Source organism: Mustela putorius, unplaced genomic scaffold (assembly GCF_011764305.1).
Source record: "Mustela putorius furo isolate JIRA1106 unplaced genomic scaffold, ASM1176430v1.1 tig00000127_pilon_pilon_pilon, whole genome shotgun sequence".
In the NCBI taxonomy this organism is placed as follows: Eukaryota; Metazoa; Chordata; class Mammalia; order Carnivora; family Mustelidae; genus Mustela; species Mustela putorius.
Genome location: NW_025421288.1, coordinates 3,726,257 through 3,746,651, shown reverse-complemented (window position 1 = coordinate 3,746,651; position 20,395 = coordinate 3,726,257). Strand labels below are relative to the sequence as shown.

Genomic DNA, 20,395 nt, shown 5'->3' with positions numbered 1-20,395 from the left:
AGCTTTTTCCCACTGAGGATGATATTTGCTATGGGTCTTTCATAGATAGATTTGATGAAGTCCAGGAATGTTCCCTCTATCCCTATACTTTGAAGTGTTTTAATCAGGAACGGATGCTGGATTTTGTCAAATGCTTTTTCTGCATCAATTGAGAAGACCGTGTGGTTCTTCTCTCTTCTCATATTAATTTGTTGTATCACACTGATTGATTTGCGAATGTTGAACCATCCTTATAGCCCAGGGATGAATCCCACCTGGTCATGGTGGATAATCTTTTTAATGTGCTGTTGGATCCTGTTTGCAAGGATCTTGTTGAGAATCTTAGCATCCATATTCATCAGTGATATTAGTCTGAAATTCACCTTTTTGGTTGAGTCTTTGCCTGGTTCGGGGATCAGGGTAATGCTGGCTTCATAGAAAGAGTCTGGAAGTTTTCCTTCTGCTTCAATTTTTTGAAACAGCTTCAGGAGAATAGGTGTTATTTCTTCTTTGAAAGTATGGTAGAATTCCCCAGGGAATCCGTCAGGTCCTGGGCTCTTGTTTTTTGGGAGGTTTTTGATCACTGCTTCAATCTTGTTACTAGATATCGGTCTATTCAGGTTGTCAATTTCTTTCTGGTTCAATTTTGGTAGTTTATAGTTTTCAAGGAATACATCCATTTCATCTAAGTTGCTAAGCTTATTGGCATATAACTGTTGATAATAACTTCTGATGATTGTTTCTACTTCCTTGGTGTTAGTTGTGATCTCTCCCTTTTCATTCATAATTTTATGAATTTGGGCTTTCTCTCTTTTCTTTTGGATTAGTGTGGCCAATGGTTTATCGATCTTATTGACTCTTTCAAAAAACCAGCTTCTAGTTTCACTGATATGTTCTATTGTATCCCTTGTTTCTACCTCATTGATCTAAGCTCTAATCTTGATTATTTCCCTTCTTATGTGTGGAGTTGGTTTGATTTATTGTTGATTCTCCATTCTTTAAGGTGTAGAGACAGCTGCTATATTCTGGATTTTTCAATTTTTTTGAGGGAGGCTTGGATGGCTAAATATTTCCCCCTTAGGACCACCTTTGCTATATCCCATAGGTTTTGGACCAAAGTGTCTTCATTCTCATTGGTTTCCATGAATTGTTTCAGTTCTTCTTTGATCTCCTGGTTGATCCAAGCATTCTTAAGCAGGGTGGCCTTTAGCTTCCAGGTGTTTGAGTTCCTTTGGAACTTTTCCTTGTGATTGAGCTCCAGTTTCAAAGCATTGTGATCTGAGAATATGCAGGGAATAATCTCAGTCTTTTGGTATTAGTTGAGTCCTGATTTGTGACCCAGTATGTGGTCTATTCTTGAGAAGGTTCCATGTGCACTTGAGAAGAACAAGTATTCTGTTGTTTTAGGGTGGAATGTTCTGTATTTATCTATGAGGCCCATCTGGTCCAGTGTGTCATTCAATGCTCTTGTTTTTTTATTGATTTTCTGCTTCAATGATCTGGAAAATAGATGTGTGATTATAACAGATTTTCAGTTGTCAATTTATTTTGTGCGAAACAATATTACATCAGATTTGCCCCTCTTTGGGATATACTGCAGCAACCGACCTTAGTATTTTTTTCTGATATCACCCATTTGGCTGAGGCAGAGGCTACCCTGGCATTTAACAACCATCATCATTAAGTCTATGAAGTAGTCAAGTGACCATTTATTTCTATCTCTGTGGTATTAAAAACAGGAGCATATATGTAAGTAAGTTGAATATTCATCAAAGAAGATTTCCTGATGCTTGAAAGTTAAGTCCATTTGCTTGAAGTGTCATGAGAGGAAGCTAAGAGCTTGCCCATAGATCTCACTAAAATGAAATCTTTGCTTTGGACACTTCTGGTCTAGGATCTAGTTAGATTTTCAAATACAGAATCTTGGCCTGAAGTGTCATTGGGTTGATGAGTTCTAACTTGTGCCAAAGAATATCCCAAGAGCATGATGCCTAAAAGCTCCCAAAAGCTCACAAGAGAATGGTAGATAAAAGTAGAGTATCAGTTTATGATTTTATTATTAGGTGTTAATTTCCATAGACAGTGAAACTCACATGGGCCTCATTCAGGCTCCCTAGAGAATATCTACATATTGGTGTGTGGGATGCCATGTACTAGTTTGAAGCTGTTTGGGTATAGAAATGGGTACAGAATTTATGACTAAAATTTGAATATTTAGTGGCATCTGGCTAAGCTGCCATAAGCATGATACACCATGATACACCATTATACCCCATATAATACATTTGAATATGGACTTTCCCACTTACACATTTTTTTAAAGATTTTATTTATTTGACAGACAGAGATCACAAGTAAGCAGAGAGGCAGGCAGAGAGAGAGGAGGAAGCCGGGTCCCTGCTGAGCAGAAAGCCTGATGCAGGGCTCGATCCCAGGACCCTGAGATCATGACCTGAGCCGAAGGCAGAGGCTTAACCCACTGAGCCACCCAGGCACCCCTAGACTTTTTTTTAAATGATTTTATTTATTTACTTGACAGAGAGCATGAGCAGGGTGGGGGCAGAGGCAGAGAGAAGCAGGATCTCCTCTGAGTGGGGACCCTAACGCCTGGCTCAATACCAGGACCCCGATATCATGTAGATGCTTTATTGACTGAGCCACCTTATAGGCTTTGCTTTTAGAGATCCCCTCCTTCTTCCCTCCCTCCCTTCTCACCTTTCCTTGCCCCCTTCCTCCCTTCCTTTTCTTCTCTCTATCTTCCTTCCTTCCTTCCTTCCTTCCTTTCTTCCCTCCTCTCCTTCCTTCTCTTGTGGTTGCATTACTGGCCAACTCCTCTACCAATGGACTTACTCTGTCTTTAGATAAGGAATTAATTGAATCTTATTTCTGTTCAATGTCAGGACAGATCTTTCAAAAGTGATTTCGTTTATTTTTGTTCTTAATTATTTTCCTCTCACTTAAACTTCTACCCTCAGAATGGGCAATCCTAATTCCCTTTTATTTCAAATATTTTATTTTTTAGAGGGGAGGGGTTGTGGAGGTAACAGCGAGGCATCTTAATGTTATTCCCATGAGCTGCCTGTAAAATATAAGGTGACAGTTTCTACTCAGTAAACGCTATAATGATTTAATGGGTAATCCTGAGATGCAGTGGTGTTCCTCAAGTTCTTTTTAATCTTTAAAAATATTTATTTATTTATTTATTTATTTGAGGTGGGGGGAGAGAGGGAGAGGGAGAGGTGGGAGAGGAGATAGGAAGGGCAGACTGTGAGAGAGAGAGAGAGAATCCCAAGCAGACTCTCTGTTGAGTGCAGAGTCTGACTCCGGCTGGATCCCCCAACCCCGAGATCATGATCTGAGCCCAAACCCAGAGTCAAATGCTTAACCAGCTACACCACTGAGGTGCAGTTCTTGAAAGGTTGTTTTTGACTCAGCAAATCAATTAACAATAAGACTTTCAGGAGCAAACTGTTGTGGGAGATTCTGTTCTGAATGGGCAGCAGAGTTTGTAAATGGGGATATCGGAAGCTTACACAGGCACAGGAGACATTGTGGTGGGAGCAGGATACTAATGGTTGAGTTTTGAATCTTCTGCCATGATTTCAAGTTCGGAGAGGAAAGGCATTCAAAGAGACTGGAAATCGGGACAACCAGCCTCTTTGTACGTGAATATACTGCCACCCATTGGTCTTTTCTTGTCACTGGCCAGGTTGAGAAGCCTGTTTCTGTGGATTCTTAATAGGGCCGGGATCTAGACTCATTCTAGTTATGACTCCTTGGGTTGAGAACTTAGCAGACTTTTTAATATGTGTGTGTGTGTGTGTGTGTGTGTGTGTGTGTGTGTTTCCCCTGCTGGGGTGGGAGTCAAGAAAGTCATATCCTAGTGCCAACAATGACACTGACTTTCTCTGGGACCCTGGACAAGTTCTTACTGTTTTGGATGGTGGTTTCCTCATTTGCAAAACAGTCAAAAAATTGATCATGATAACCAAATATTTTTTGAGCTTAGAAAATGACATTTGTTAAATACTTTGGATGTATTATGTTACCAAAGCCAAATAATCATATCCACTTACAAATGAGGAAACTGGCAAAGAAAGCAAGCAAGTGTTTTGATAAATGACAGGGGTGGGGTTTGATCTAAGGACGATCTGATTTAAAAACACATACCCTCAGTCTTGATGTTAAATGTTTTTTAAAAGAATTCTTCCAGCTTGGTTTTTTCAGTATCTTCTTTTCTTAATGAATTAATTATAATGATAGCTAACATTTATTGGCAACTTATTACTTGACAGAAAATGTGCTAAGGTTTTTACCCGAGTTCTCTCATTAAATCATTGTTATAGTCCTATAAAGCAGATACTGTTATTATTCCCATTATATAGGCCAGGACACTATGGCTTACGTTAGTTGATTCCTGAATCCCTAATAGTTTCCAGTGGCCCACTCTTAGTTTTTCTTCCTGATTCCCTGACACTAATGTGCCATAGGGCTTTTATTCGTAGCACTTGAAAATGTATATATTAGTGAGTTCTTTTTTTGGACAAATGCTTGCACTGGGTGGCATAAGGAGGGAAATATAGAGCTTATTCCAATATAGATCAGTCCCTGAAGGAGACTTCTATCTGGTACAGAACAGTGTCTTGTCATATGGTTTAGTATGTGCACCTGCCATGTCTGCCATGGGGCGGGGAGTCCAGCTAGAATACCAAGGAGTCCGGTACCTAGGGAGAGAGATGACACCAGTCTGGCCACAGGATAAGCTTCCTGGCAAAGGTCACAGTAAACTGACCCTTTAAGGACTGGCACCCTGAGTAGCTCTGAGCTCAGCTTTGTGCAGCTTGGACCAGCTTGTGCAGCTTCATCAACCTCCTGGAAGCCACCCGAATCATACCTATTTGTGTCCAAGCCTCTATTCCTCCTAACTGCACTGACAATTTCTGCTTTCCATATACCAATACGACTGATGCTTCACACACTTCCTCAGGTCTCGGGATGATCTGTGATTCCACCAAACAGACATATAGCTATACTTACTGCTTTAGAATGTGTCTTTTCTTTTTTCTCCAAAGTATTATTAAAAAGATAGAAATAAGTGTTTGCGAGGCTATGGAAAAAGAAGAACTCGAGTACATCATTGGTTGGGAATGGAAATTGGTGCAGCCACACTGGAAAGCAGTATGGAGGTTCCTCAAAAATCAAAAATACAACTACCACACAATCCATACAACCCAGCAGTTCCATTTCTGGATGTTTATCCAAAGAGAATGAAAACACCAACTTGAAAAGATACATATACCCTATGTTTATTGCAACACTGTTTATAACAGCAGAAATATGGAAGAAACCTAAGTGTCTAACAGTAGATGAATGGAATGGATGGGGGGGGGAGGAATATTATGCAGCCATAAAAAAGAACAACATCTTGCCATATGTGACAACATGGATGGATCTTGAAGGTGTTATGCTGAGTGCCATAAGTTAGGATTAAATAGTATTCAAACATCCATGATTGTACAAATATTACCTCCCTCTATGTACCATGGCTGCTCTGTTCATGGGTCCATTGTGCTGGCATTGAGGTGACTGAGAACACGGGCTGCCTGAAATTTTGTCTACCTGGTCAGTGATGTCTGCACCAGGTGATATTGTTGGCATTGATATAAGACATGAAGAACTGCATCCACTGGACACAATATATCCATGCGCTTTCCCAGCAGAGCTCTTTGTCTCTGCTTTCCCAGTGTTGCATCTTCCAGGTACCTGAACAACCCACCAGGCCATTTGCCATGTCTCAGAAGTCAAGTATATTTTTAACTCAGGCTATTTCCATTTGTAGTAGAATCTATAGTGTCACCTCTTTAATTGTTGATGCTGGTAATTTGTTTCTTTTCTTTTTTTCTGATCAGTCTGGTAAGTGTATTGATTTTATTGATCTATTCAAAGAACCTGGTTTTGATTCCATTGCTTTTAAAAAAGTTTTTTTGTTTTTGTTTTTTTACCAAATTGATTTCCACTCCGACTTTAATTGTTTCTTTTTTTCTGTGTATTAGTTTACTGTGGCTACTGTAAGAGATTACTAAAAAGTGGGCCGAAATCAAGAGGGCAGCAGGATCATCATTCCTCTAGAGATTCTTGGTAGGTGGGGGAGAGGGGGAATTCATTCCCTGCTACAGAATTCCTTGGCTTGGGGAACACACCACTCCAACCTCTGCCTCTGTCTTCACATTACCTTCTCCTCTCTCTCTCTCTAGTCTTTTCTACATCTCTTCCTCTTATAAGAACAATTTATTGCATTTGGGTCCCACCTAGATACCTAGAAAACCCCTTCATCTCAGATCTCAATTTAATTTTATCAGTGAAACCCATTAAACCAAATCAAGAAATGTTTACAGGTTCTAGGGATCAGGATCTGAACCCTTTGAGTTTCACATTGTGCTTATTTGGGTTTTATTTTCACCTCCTTTTCTAGTTTTTCTTGGGTAGAAACTGAAGTCATTGGCTGAAGACTTTTTATCTTGTTCTCTGTTGGTTGTACTAGAAATTTCCCAAAGCTCTGAGTGGAGCTTTACATTTTTCCTATTAATTTTGATATGTCATTGTTTTCATTCTGTTAAAGATAATTTCTATATTTATTTAATTTTTTTAACTTATAGGTTATTTGGAAGTGTTTTATTTATATTTGGGGATTTTCCAAAGATCTTTCTGTTACTGTTTTCTAATTCAATTACTTTGAGGTCAAGAGAATATACTTTCTATGACTTGAATATTTTAAAATTTGAGACTTTTTATGATGGTATATCATAATTATTTATTAATTATTTTTATTAACATATAATGTATTATTTGCCCCAGGGATACAGGTCTGTGAATCATCAGGCTTACACATTTCACAGCACTCACCATAGCACACACCCTCCCCAATGTCCATAACCCAGCCACCTTCTCCAGACTCCCATCCCCCCAGCAACCCTGATTTGTTTTGTGAGATTAAGAGTCTCTTATGGTTTGTCTCCCTCCCGATCCCATCTTGTTTCATTTTTTTCCTTTCCTATCCCCCAAACTCCCCACCCTGCCTCTCAAATTCCTCATATCAGAGAGATCATATGATAATTGCCTTTCTCTGATTGACTTACTTTGCTCAGCATAATACCCATCTAGTTTCCATCCACGTCATTGCAAATGGCAAGATTTCATTTCTTTTGATGGCTGCACAGTGTTCCATTGTCTATATACCACAACTTCTTTATCCATTCACCTGTTGATGGACATCTAGGTTCTTTCCATAGTTTGGCTATTGCGAACATTGGTGCTATAAACATTCAGGTGCACGTGCCCCTTTGGATCACTATATTTGTATCTTTAGGGAAAATACCCAGTAGTGCAATTGCTAGGTCATAGGGTAGGTTTATTTTAAACTTTTTGAGGAACATCCATGCTGTTTTCCAGAGTGACTGCACCAGCTTGCCTTCCCATCATGGTAAATATTCTAAGTACATTTAAAAATAATTCTTATTCTCCTATTACTGACAGGAGTGTTCTAGAAGTGCTAAGTTCTGTTCATAATGCTATCTAAGCCTTCTATATCCTTACTGATATTTTATCTACTTATTGTATCAATGACTAAGAGAATAATGTTGAAATACCCTACTCTAATTGTAGACTCATTTATTTTTCCTTACAGTTATATTGGTGTTTGCTTTATGTATTTTGAAGCTATATCATCAAGTGCAAAAATGCAGAGAGTTGTCAAATCTTCTTGATAAATTGACCCCACTATCATTTTGAACTTACTTCTTTATCTTGGTAGTTTTTGTTTGCTCTAACATATGTTTGGTCTGATGTAATAGAGCCACACCATCTACCCCTTTGTTAGTATTAGCAAAGCTTATCTTTCTCCAGCCTTTTAATATTAAACTATTTGTGTGTCTGTATATTCAAAGTGGGTTTCTCAAGGCGGTATATGTTGATCTTGCTTTAGTTGCAATATCAATTTTACCTTTTAGGGGTATTTATTTTATTTTATTTTAGTTTAGTTTTTATATAAATAGTGTACGTTTTCTTTTTTTTTTAAATTAAATTTATTTATTTTCAGCATAACAGTATTCATTATTTTTGCACCACAACCAGTGCTCCATGCAATCCGTGCCCTCTATAATACCCACCACCTTGTACCCCGACCTCCCACCCCCCACCTCTTCAAAACCCTCAGATTGTTTTTCAGAGTCCATAGTCTCTCATGGTTCACCTCCCCTTCCAATTTCCCACCATCTTGCTTTTTGTTTACTTGTTGTTCCATCTGTTTTTTTTTTTTTTTTTTTTGGTCCCATCTGTTTTTGTTCATTTTTGTTTCATTTTCTCATTTCTTTGAATTAGTTTTTGGTTGAAAACTGTCTCAGGGAGTGTTTATTTGTTTTTTTTTTTGGGGGGGGGCACTTCTAGCTTGCTGAGTAGTAGAAAATTAGTAGGAAGAGAAATCCTCAGAAAAAGAAATGCAGGTGGTGGTAGTGAGAGTTGGCTGGTAAGAGCAGGGTACAACAGAGTAACAGGAAAGCAGTGCACACACTACATTTTCTGAAGAGCCTAAAGTTCACCAAAGATATTATTAAAAAAAAAAAAGATTTATTTATTTATTTGAGAGAGAAGGAATACAAGCAGGGGGAGAGGGGGAGAGAGAAACAGGCTTCCTCTGAGCAGGGAGTCCTGATCCCAGGACTCTGGGATCACGACCTGAGCCAAAGGCAAAAGCTTAATGACTGAGCCACCCAGTCACCCCCAAAGATGTGATTTTAAGCCTCTTTCTTGCTGGCTAGTAATTGGAGAGGCAATCTCATGATGTGGTGGGGTGCCCAATGAGTAAGTTGCTAAGGCTCATTTAAATGACTGTTTCTAGATCAGGAGAAAATACAAATAGGATTCAAATAAATAGCTGGGAATATTAGGACAAGGTATTGTATTATTTATCAAGGTAGCAGTATCAGCTTTATAACTTTACCTCTTGGCTTTATCCCAGGGATTAAATGGTAGACACAAAATGGATTATGTAGCGGTGAATTGAAGATGGTAGGATAAGGTGGAACATTAACAGTCAGAAGCCGTTTCAAGCTAGGACTATCTTTACCAACACTTGTATTATTCATGTTGAAATACATATACATTTTCTAAAGAAGTAAGTTGTTTGCTTTATGGATGGTGACTTACATGTTATATTTATTTATGGACAACTTTAGGAAGAAAGAGAGATTACAAGGTATAGAGATAAAGACATAGATAAAATAATAGATTTGGATATAATTTCTTAGATCATACATGCTATACATACTTTTCATATTCTTTTTCTAAATTAATAAAAATATGAATGTCTTCTTATCTGTTTAAGTTTTCATCCCCACATTATTTCTAAGGTTCGTTATTTTCCACTTATGAAGTATGGAAATATAAGTAAATGTAAATTTCCCATCCACTCCAGATTCCTATGAAGAGATTCCTCATCTAAAGATTTTGCCTGCATATAAAAGATGCACATTTGTACATGTGTATACACTTTTACAAATAATGTAAAGGAAAGCTTACCTTATACACATCTCTACTCCTGGCTTATTCATTTATTTATTTTACTGAATGAATCTGATATATACTGTTGTATAAATTTAAGATGTACAATGTGTTAATTTGATACATTTATGTATTGTAATATGTCCATCATTGCATTGCATATTGTAATATGACTGTCATTATCATGTTACATAATTATAGTATAGCATTGTTATCTATATTCATTATACTATGCATGGGTAAAAGAGTCCATTCATGTTGTAAATGACAAGTTATTCTCCTTTCTTATGGCTGAATAATATTTCATTGTGTATATATGCCACATTAAAAGAAAAAGTAGCCAATCGATCATGAGCAGGGGCGGGGCCAAGGCAGAGGGAAAGAATCCTGGAACAGAATCCCCACTGAGCATAGAGGCTGATGCTGGGCTAGATCCCAGCATCATGACCTGAGTGGAAATCAAGAGTGGGCTGTTTCACTGAGCCACTCAGGTGCTCCCACACCACTTTTTTCTTATCTATTTATCTCTTAATGGGCATTGAGGTATATATATATGTGTGTGTGTGTGTGTGTGTGTGTGTGTTTGTGTGTGTATATATATATATATATATATATATATATATATACATATATGCTATTGTAAGTAATGTTGCAATAAACATAGAAGTTCAGATCTCTCCTCACAACTGTTTTCATTTCCTTCAGGTGTATACACAGAAGTAGAATTGCTGGATTCTACGGTAGACCATGTTTTTAATTTGGGGGAGAGCCTCCATACTGTTTTATAGTGGTGGGACCAATTCACACTTCAATCAACAATGTAGAAAGGTTTCATTTTTTTCTACATCCTCACCAGTACTTCTCGTGTCTTGTTTTCTTGATTATAGTCACTCAACAGGTGTGAGGCGATATATTTTTGTGGTTTTGATTTTTATTTTCCTGACAATTAGTGATGTTGAACATCTTTCCACTTGCCTGTTGGCCCCCATTTTGTTGTCCTCTCTGGAAATAGGTCTATTTAACTTTTCTGCCCATTAAAAAAAAACATATTTATTTATTTATTTAAGCTTTTATTTTAATTCCAGTATACTTAATATACAGTGTTGTATTAGTTTCTTTCAGGTGTACAGTGGTAGTGATTCAACATTCCATATATTACTCAGTGCTAATCAAGGTAAGTGTACCCTTAAACCCCTTCACCTGTTTCACCCATTCCCCACACACATCTCCCCTCTGGCAGTCATCTCTTTGTTCTCTGTAATTAAGAGTCTGTGTTTTTTGGTTTGTCTCTTTCTGTTTTTTCCTTTTGTTCATTTGTTTTGTTTCTTAAGCCACACATATAATAAGTGAAATCATATGGTATCTACCTTTCTGTGACTGACTTATTTCACTCAGTTCATGCTCTCTAGGTCCATCCATGTTGTTGCAAATGGCACATGGCCAAATAATATTCCATTGTATATATATATATATATACACCACACCTTTATCAATTCATATATCAATGGACACTTGGGATGCATCCATAGTTAGGTTAACAATGTTAATTCTTCTGATCCATGAGCATAGACTGTCTTTATATTGTGTTTTCTTTGATCTCTCTCAACAGTCCTGTGTTTTTCATTGTACACATCTTTCACTTCTTTGGTTAATTTTATCCCTAAGTATTTCATTGTTTTTGATGCTATTTTGAAAGGTGTATTTTTCTTTATTTCTTTTTCAGATGTTTCATCATTAGTGTAAAGGAATGCAACTACAACTTTACTGAACTGTTGATTAGTTCTTACAATTTTTTGATGGACTCCTATATATAAAAGCATTTAATCAACAAAAAGTGGCAACTTTAGTTCTTCCTTTCTCATTTGGATGTCTTTTATTTCTTTGTCTTGTCTAATTCCTATAGCTAAGACTTCCAGTACTATGTTGAATAAGTTTGGTGAGAGTGAGAAAAGTTGTCTTGTTCCTGATCTTAGAGGAAAACTTTTCCATATTTCTTCATTGAGTATAATGTCAGCTGTGGGTTTGTCTTATACAGTCTTCATTATATTGATGTATGTCCCTTCTATACTCAATATGTTAAAAGTTTTTTTTTTTGAAAAAAGTGTTGCATTTTTTTAAAATTTATTTTTTATTTATTTTCAGCATAACAGTATTCATTATTTTTTCACCACACCCAGTGCTCCATGCAATCTGTGCCCTCTATAATACCCACCACCTGGTACCCCAACCTCCCACCCCACCACCACTTCAAACCCCTGATTGTTTTACAGTGTTGTATTTTGTGAAAAAATTTTTTCATGTTTATTGAGATGATGTGATTTTGCTCCTTGTTTTTTAAAGTCAAATATTTCATATGTAATTGTATCACTTCAAAACTCATAGCTCTAACTCATTTAAAATCCTATTTAACATGGAAAGTATTGATAAAAAATGATTTCTAAGCATTTGTTGTTTTAACTAGTGCTGCAACAATAGATACATTTTGTGTTAGCTGTGCCATTCAATTTTTAAAGCTTTCTGCTTTTAATATTCTTTTAAAAATATTTTACTTTACAGTACAACTTTTCATGTGTTGAGGCATCTGTAATGTATGTGCATTTCTTCTGGTAATATGAAAATGATATAATTTATTTTTATAATTTATGGTGTTAACTTTTAGATTGTATATAATAAAATATTTCTTAAATTATTGTTTTCAAACTATATCATTATAAAAGATGTTAATTAATATTAGACTTTTCTTACATTTATATTTCTTATTTTCCTTCCATAGGCTCATTTTAATAGATTATATTATTATCCTTGACACTCCTAGTGGCGAATTTCCTATGTCTTAGAATATACCCACATATGAAATGCTGTATTTATCACGTTTAATCAGTATTTAATAGCTCTCTATACTGGAAGAAGGAGATTGGCAGGCAAGAGAACCTGTAAAACTCTGTCTTCTTTTATGTTTGTCTGAATTATATTATCATATTATTAGTCATATTAATATCATTATTGATTATATTAATACTGTTATACCATCATTTCCTATAATCACCACAGCTTTTTATTCTTGAGCTCATACATAAGAGTATTCACTCTAATCAATGTAGGGTGGAAGGAAATTTTTAAGCATTTTGAGAATGATTAGACTTTTCTCCTCTTAAAGAAAAGGAAGTCTAGCCAACTTACTAGAATTTTATGTTTTTTTTTTTCCTTAAGATATATTGTGTGCACCTGGATGTTATATACAAACAATGAATTATGGAACACTACATCAAAAACTAATGATGGTACTGCATTGTGACTAACATAACACAATAAAAAAAGGAAAAAATATATTGTGTGCTTTTCAATTTGGTAATGTGGCAAGATTAACTAGGAATAAACCTAACCAAAGGTAAAAGATCTGTACTCTAAAAACTATTGAACACTGATGAAAGAAATTGAGGAAGACACAAAGAGATGGAAAAACATTCCATGCTCATGGATTAGGAGAATAAATATTGTTAAAATATCTATACCACCTAGAGAATCTACACATTCAATGCAATTGGTATCAAATTACCATCAATATTTTTCACAGAGCTGGAACAAATAATCCTAAAATTTGTATGGAACCAGAAAAGACCCAGAATAGCCAGAATGTTGAAAAAAAAATCTGGTGGCATCACAATGACAGGCTTCAAGCTCTATTACAAAGCTGTAATCATCAAGACAATATGGTACTGGCACAAAAACAGACACACAGATTAATGGAGCAGAACAGAACAGAAATGGACCCTCAGTTCTATGGCCAACTAATCTTTGACAAAGCAGGAAAGAATATCCAATGGAAAAAAGACAGTCTCTTCAATGAATGGTACTTGGAAAATAGATAGCCACATGCAGAAGAATGAAAAAAGGCCATTTTTTCACACCATACACAAAGATAAACTCAAATGGGTGAAGGACCTCAATGTGAGACAGGAATCCATCAAAATCCTAGGGAAGAACACAAGCAGCAACGACTTAGACTTCCACCACAGCAACTTCTTGCTGGGCACATCTCCAAAGGCAAAGGACACAAAAGCAAAAATGAACTATTGGAATTTCATCAAGCTCAAAATCTTCTGCACAGCAAAGGAAACAGTCAACAAAAATAAAAGGCAACCCATGGAATGGGAGAAGATCTAATTTGCAAATGACATATTAGATAAAGGGATAGTATCCAAGATCTATAAGGAAGTTATCAAACTGAACACCCAAAAACAAATAATCCAGTCAAGAAGTAGACAGAATACATGAACAGATTTTCTCCAAAGAAGTCATCCAAACGGCTAACGGACACATGAAAAAATGCTCCACATCCCTTGGCATCAGGGACATAGAAATAAAAACCACAATAAGATACCACTTCACACCAGTCAGAATGGTTAAAATTAACAAGATGTTAAATGTTGATGAGGATGTGGAGAAAATGGAACCTTCTTATACTTTTTATTGGCATGTAAGCTGGTACAGCCATTCTGGAAGACAGTATGGAGATTCCTCCATAAGTTAAAAACAGATTTGCCCTATGACCCAGCAGTTGCACCCTACTAGGCATTTATCCCAAAGACACAAATGTAGTGACCCAAAGGGGCACCTGCTTCTCAATGTTCATAGTGGCAATGTCCACAATAAACAAACTATGGAAAAAGCCAAAATGTCCATTGACAGATAAATGGATGAAGAAGATGTGGCTCATATATAAAATGGAATATTACTCAGCCATCAGAAAGGATGAATACTTAACAATTACATCAGTTTGGATGGAATTGGATGGTATTATGCTCAGCAAAATAAGTCAGAGAAAGAACATTATCATATGGTTTCACTCACATGTGGAATATAAGAAACAGCACAGAGAATCATAGGGGAAGGGAGAAAAACTGAATGGGAAGTCATCAGAGAGGGAGGAAAAACCATGAGAGAATCTTATAGGAAACAAACAGGGTTGCTGGAGGGAGGGTGGGTGGAGGGCTGGAGTAATTGGGTGATGGGCATTGGGTGTTATACAGAGTTGATAAAATATTGAACTCTATATCTGAAAGTAAGTATATATTGTATATTGGCTAACTAAATTTAAGTAAAAAAAGAAAAAACACATTTTGTGTGTTTTTACTGCTTAAATAAAGATCATGCTATATTTTTGTAAGTTGTTTACATGCAACATCTCTCTTCTTTAGAGATACCAACTATTTGTATGTTAGATCTTCCTTTAGTCCTAAGTAATCATGTTTTTCTATGAACATTTTGAAGCTGTAGCTTATTTTTAAATTTTATCTTTTTAACCTTCTCAAATATCTTCCATGATTGCTCTAAAGAGTGTCTATATTACTTTTTTGTTTTGTTTCATGTGTTTACAATTTTCATATAATTTCTTTCCTGGGATTAGCCAGCTTCCCATTAAATTTTATATATATACATATATATACATATATACATATATGTATATATATACATATATATTCAATGTTGCTATTCCACAGAATGACTTTTTAAAATTTTAAAAGTGTATTAAAGAATTTCTATATATTTTTTCTGTTAATTGAATGACTTTTCCTCTTATTTTCCTTTCCCTTTTTAGATTTAATAAAATGTCAATAAAATCTGTTTTTGTTGTTTTTCTTATTAGTTTTAATTGGTTTTTAAGAAGAATTTTCCTTCCATCCTTAATTAAATGTATATAGCATAATTTTATTTGCTAAATATACACCATTATGAATTATAAATTTTGGGGAGGACTTATTTTCAAGTAATTCAACAAATACACAATGAAAATTATTGACAACCTTCTGAGATAGATAGTTAAAATGAACTACCAATAAAATATTATAAGGGTTGAGTAGAAGGGGATACCAACCCTTCTCTCAACAATAAGGTCTCAGAGAAGGTGGTGATTGCAATACTCTAATCTGTTTCACCAGACTACACATTTGCTCCTCTTTATTTATTTATTTATTTTATTATTTTTTTAAAATTTATAATTTTTTATTTTTTATAAACATATATTTTTATCCCCAGGGTACAGGTCTGTTTGTGTGACCCTCCCATCCCAAACATCTTCCTTTTCTGCTTCTGCTGATCTCATTAACACTGCCTTGGAATACCTTTCCTCTAACTTCAGTCTATCTAAATTTTATTTATTTCTCTAAGGTAATTCCTTCCTTGAGTATTTTCTCCTCTATTCCAGTTTTATAGTGATCTGTCCCTTCTTTGGAGTCCATGGACTATGGTTTTTTTTGATTTTAATTTAATTTTATTTTTTTTGTCTAGAGATTAAAAAAACCTGCTGTTTTATTTTAGTGTCTAGGTATTATGTCCCTAACTATGCTATAAAGCCTGATAATAATACATAACATTAATGAGCACTGATTCTGTGCTGGACACTCATTAGGTAGTTTAAATGTAGAGCTGTGAATTGTGTAAGACTGATGAATCTCAGACCTGTACCTCTGAAACAAATAATACATTATATGCTAATAAACAAACAAACAAATAAATGTATCACTTTATTAATTCCAAGATCACATCATTCCAAGATCTCTGTGAACTAGACACGGATGTCTTCTTTAGTTTAGGGATTAAGAGAATGAGGCACAGTGAGACTTAAAAATATGCTTAAAGTGATGCAAGCAGTAAAGCAGTGGATTTGAGATTAGCGCCAGGGATGTGTCTCCAGAATCCAGGCAGCGAACTACTTCCTCTAAACTGGTCCTGGCTACTCAATGTATCACACCCCACTGATAGAAAAGAGAGCTCCTTTTGGCATGAAGGATGCCAAAGCAGGGGGACAATCCCTTTTGTTTTCTTAGGAATCCTCTCTTTGAGAAATGACACCTCTGTGAGATAATACTTGGTGCAAGTGCCACTGAGATTATGTTAATTTTGTCCCTTCAGGTGTAAACGCTTGAGATTTTAGTTCTTTGGGGAACTGACACCAAACTACTGAAAACTCCTGAGAACTGTTGGAAACTCCTTATTCTGTGCAGTATGTATATTCCTGTGCGGGTCAATTAGGATCTCTTCACTTGCAGGCTCTTCAAGATGGAGATCTGGTTTCTTTACCATGTGTGTAGATAGTCCTGCCTCTTGGAAGAGGTTACCACCATGAAGGAAGTTGAGTATTCCTTTCTTCTAGAAAATGATCATTTTCTTTGAACCAGTTAGGGAAGGTACATAAAGGATATCCTTAAAGAAGTAAGTACAGTGCATTTTGGAAGCTATGAATTTTTTGAAATTTGGTGGAAAAACATCAGGATGAGCTTAAATGACAGGAAAGTAACCTTCCTAGCTCAGGCTTTCTAAAGAGAGCAGACTGGCATTTTCTTCACATTCTCAGGAGACTAAACAACTAGTTTATGTCACTTTCTTTTTAAAACTGAATTTCCTGTTTAGTTTTGCACAATATAGAGATACTGCAATGTCTATGAAGATTTCTAAGGCCACAGAATGTGGGTATGAAAGGGACATAAAGATTATCCTCCTTGTCTCAAAATAGCTTATATTTAAATAAGAGAAGAGAAGAGAAGAGAAGAGAAGGAAAGAAAGAAAGAAAGAAAGAAAGAAAGAAAGAAAGAAAGAAAGAAAGAAAAGAAGGAAGGTAGGAAGAAAGAAAGAAAGAAAGATGGATGGGGTGAGATCAAAATTAGGAGCACCCTGTCTATTCTACTCTCTAAATCCCCACATACCTATATTAGTGTATTTGGACTGGCATTAACATTTATACCATGGCTGATGCCTCTATCATAAGCCTATAATTGTCTTTGTGACTGATGAAATCATACTTTATACTGTATTGAGCAAATAATTATGACAGTGATAAAAGAATCAAGTTGAATGGGTACAGTCACTATTTATATTCTATATCAAGCTTCACATGTAATTATTGTACAATATGAGTAGTATTTTGCTTTTATTTTGTTTAGAGAGCATTAGTTGAAGTCATAGTAAGTCAAGCAGAGAGAGTCAATTATCATATGGTTTCACTTATTTGTGGAGCATAACAAATAGCATGGAGGACATGGGGAGATAGAGAGGAGAAGGGAGTTGGGGGAAATTGGAAGGGGAGATGAACCATGAGAGACTATGGACTCTGAAAATCAATCTGAGGGTTTTGAAGGGGTAGGGGGGGAGGTTGGGGGAACAAGGTGGTGGGTATTAGAGAGGGCACGGATTGCATGGAGCACTGGGCGTGGTGCAAAAACAATGAATACTGTTACACTGAAAATAAATTAAAAAATTTTAAAAAACCAGATTTTTCCTTTTTATTTTTTTTTAAAGATTTATTTATTTATTTGACAGAGAGAGAGACAGTGAAAGAGGGAACACAAGCTAGGGGAGTAGGAGAGGGAGAAGCAGGCTTCCTGCTGAGCAGGGAACCTGATGTGGGACTGGATCTCAGGACCTGGGATCATGGCCTGAGCCAAAGGCAGACACTTAATGACTGAGCCACCCAGGCACCCCAAAACCAGACTTCTCATACAAATTTTCCTACATAGTGATTGTCTCTTTGGAAACCATTTGATTTCTTCTTCCTGAACTAATGAGATAAAAAATAGTATTTTCTGCATGGTGCTCCTTGCACAAATCATTCCCCATTTGATATTTTACTCATCACTATAATTGACATAGTCTGACAGATGTCAGCATAAGTGTCTTTTTTTTTTTTAGATTTTATTTATTTATTTGACAGACAGAGATCACAAGTAGGCAGAGAGGCAGACAGAGACAGAGAGAGAGGAGTAAGCAGGCCCCCCGCGCTGAGCAGAGAGCCCGATGTGGGGCTCCATCCCAGGACCCTGGGATCATGACCTGAGCTGAAGGCAGAGGCTTTAACCTACTGAGCCACCCAGGCGTCCCAGGATAAGTGTCTTAAAAGAAGTTTATATAATGTATAGGGAATCACGTAAAATAATATGTTATTTTAGTGCAAATAGATGCTTAATTTTTTGTGTAACTGTCACGGCATTTCCATTTTGCTGTCCAAAATTTGGCAGATCACTTGTTCTTACACATAAGACCTCTCCATTTCTTCTATGGCATCATATTCTTTTATATCAGTAACTGCTTTACTAATTGTGTGCATTATCCTTTCCACAACCTGTTATCAATGCAAGTAGAGAGTAGACTGATAAACACATCTAAAAATTGCATCTTAATAATATTAGAATGGTACTGATCCTTCAGTGAGAACAGGAACTCCCTTGCTTAGTCTTTCCCAAATCTCTGCTGTAAGGATCTGAATATCACATTGGTGAGATTTTACTTCCAGTAAAAGTATTCTTTAGTGAGTTTTATTATCCCATAACACAGTAAAATGAAATGTGGAGACTAATCCCCATTTCAAATACAACTTGAGGGAGGTTTCAACAATGTAGTTGGACTCCTCTTTCTCTGGGAGCGAGTACTGAATCCAAAGAGATCGGGGGTGAATTGTCCAAGTTTACACAGTATCTATGCACAACTCCTAGACCTAGTACATGGACATCCTGTCTTCCAGTTCAACAATAATTCAATAATTGTCTCTTATAGACCTGCTTAGGATAAGCTATCATTTGTATAAAATATTATTTCTAAGTGCTAGTGATTTTTAATTATAAAAATAGTTTTTCCTTCTTGTAACAGATTACAACTGACCAATGGAAGATAAGAATCAGACAGAAGTGACTGAATTTCTTTTCTTGGGCCTCACAGATCACCTCCATCATCAGATCGTCCTCTTTGTCATGCTTCTCTTTGTCTATCTTGTCACCCTGGGGGGTAACGTAGGCATGATCATTCTCATATGGACTGATGCAAGACTCCACACTCCTATGTACTTTTTTCTCAGTCACTTGTCCTTTGTAGATATTTGTTCTTCTTCTTCCATTGCCCCCAAGATGCTGTGTGATATCTTTGCGGAGAAAAAACACATCTCTTTTGTGGGTTGTGCTGCACAGATGTGGTTCTTTGGTTTCTTTGTGGCAAGTGAATGTTTCCTCCTGGCTTCCATGGCATATGACCGGTACATGGCCATCTGTAAGCCCTTGCTGTACACACTCATCATGTCCCAGAGGGTCTGTGTGCAGCTGGTGGCAGGGCCTTACGCCATGGCTCTTATAAGCACAATGACCCACACAATTCTCACTTTTCGCTTACCCTTCTGTGGTCCAAATATCATCAATCACTTCTTCTGTGACATTTCTCCACTGCTGTCTCTAGCATGTGCAGATACATGGATCAATAAATTAGTGCTCTTCATCTTGGCTGGAGAAATTGGTGTGCTCAGTGGCCTGATCATCATGGTCTCCTATGTTTGCATCCTGGTGGCCATCTTGAAGATCCGGACTGCTGATGGGAGGCAGAAAGCTTTCTCCACTTGCTCTTCTCACCTGGCAGTCATCTCCATCCTGTATGGGACTCTTTTCTTTATCTATGTTCGGCCTGGCTCAACTTCCTCCCTGGATATCAATAAAGTGATTTCTCTATTTTATACTGTGGTAATCCCCATGTTGAACCCCCTCATTTATAGTCTGAGGAACAAGGAGGTGAAAAATGCATTCAGGAGGAAGTTGGAAAGGAAAGATTCTCTAATGATCTTGGTAAAATAGAACTCTGTTGTGTTGTACCGTAGATGTTGGTACAGACTATACAAGAAAGCAATCACTGAAGTGGAAGTCAGAAAGTGCATGTGAGTCCGTGCTCTGCCAGCTCACAGATGATTTGAAAAGTGGAGTAGTTCTTAAATATTTTTCTGCAGTATCTTATAGTCTGTGGCATGACGAGAATTTCAAAATAATATAGAGATGGATTGAGAACATAAGTGGGGAAATATGCTGGAAGAAAACTTAGATGAATATTTATGTAA

The 20,395-nt window shown here is 36.6% G+C and overlaps 1 protein-coding gene across 1 annotated transcript; it reads left to right on the top strand.

The window, feature by feature from the left end:
* The first annotated feature begins 19,187 nt into the window (after positions 1-19,187).
* On the top strand, positions 19,188-20,138 carry LOC101680961 (olfactory receptor 5G3-like). Its single transcript, XM_004777650.2, has one exon. It carries the CDS (start codon positions 19,188-19,190, stop codon positions 20,136-20,138), a length of 951 nt encoding a protein of 316 aa, XP_004777707.2.
* Positions 20,139-20,395: the final 257 nt, after the last annotated feature.

What these genes read in the sequence shown, in the direction of transcription:
- LOC101680961 (XM_004777650.2), top strand. Translation starts at nt 19,188, where the DNA reads ATGGAAGATAAGAATCAGACAGAAGTGACTGAATTTCTTTTCTTGGGC.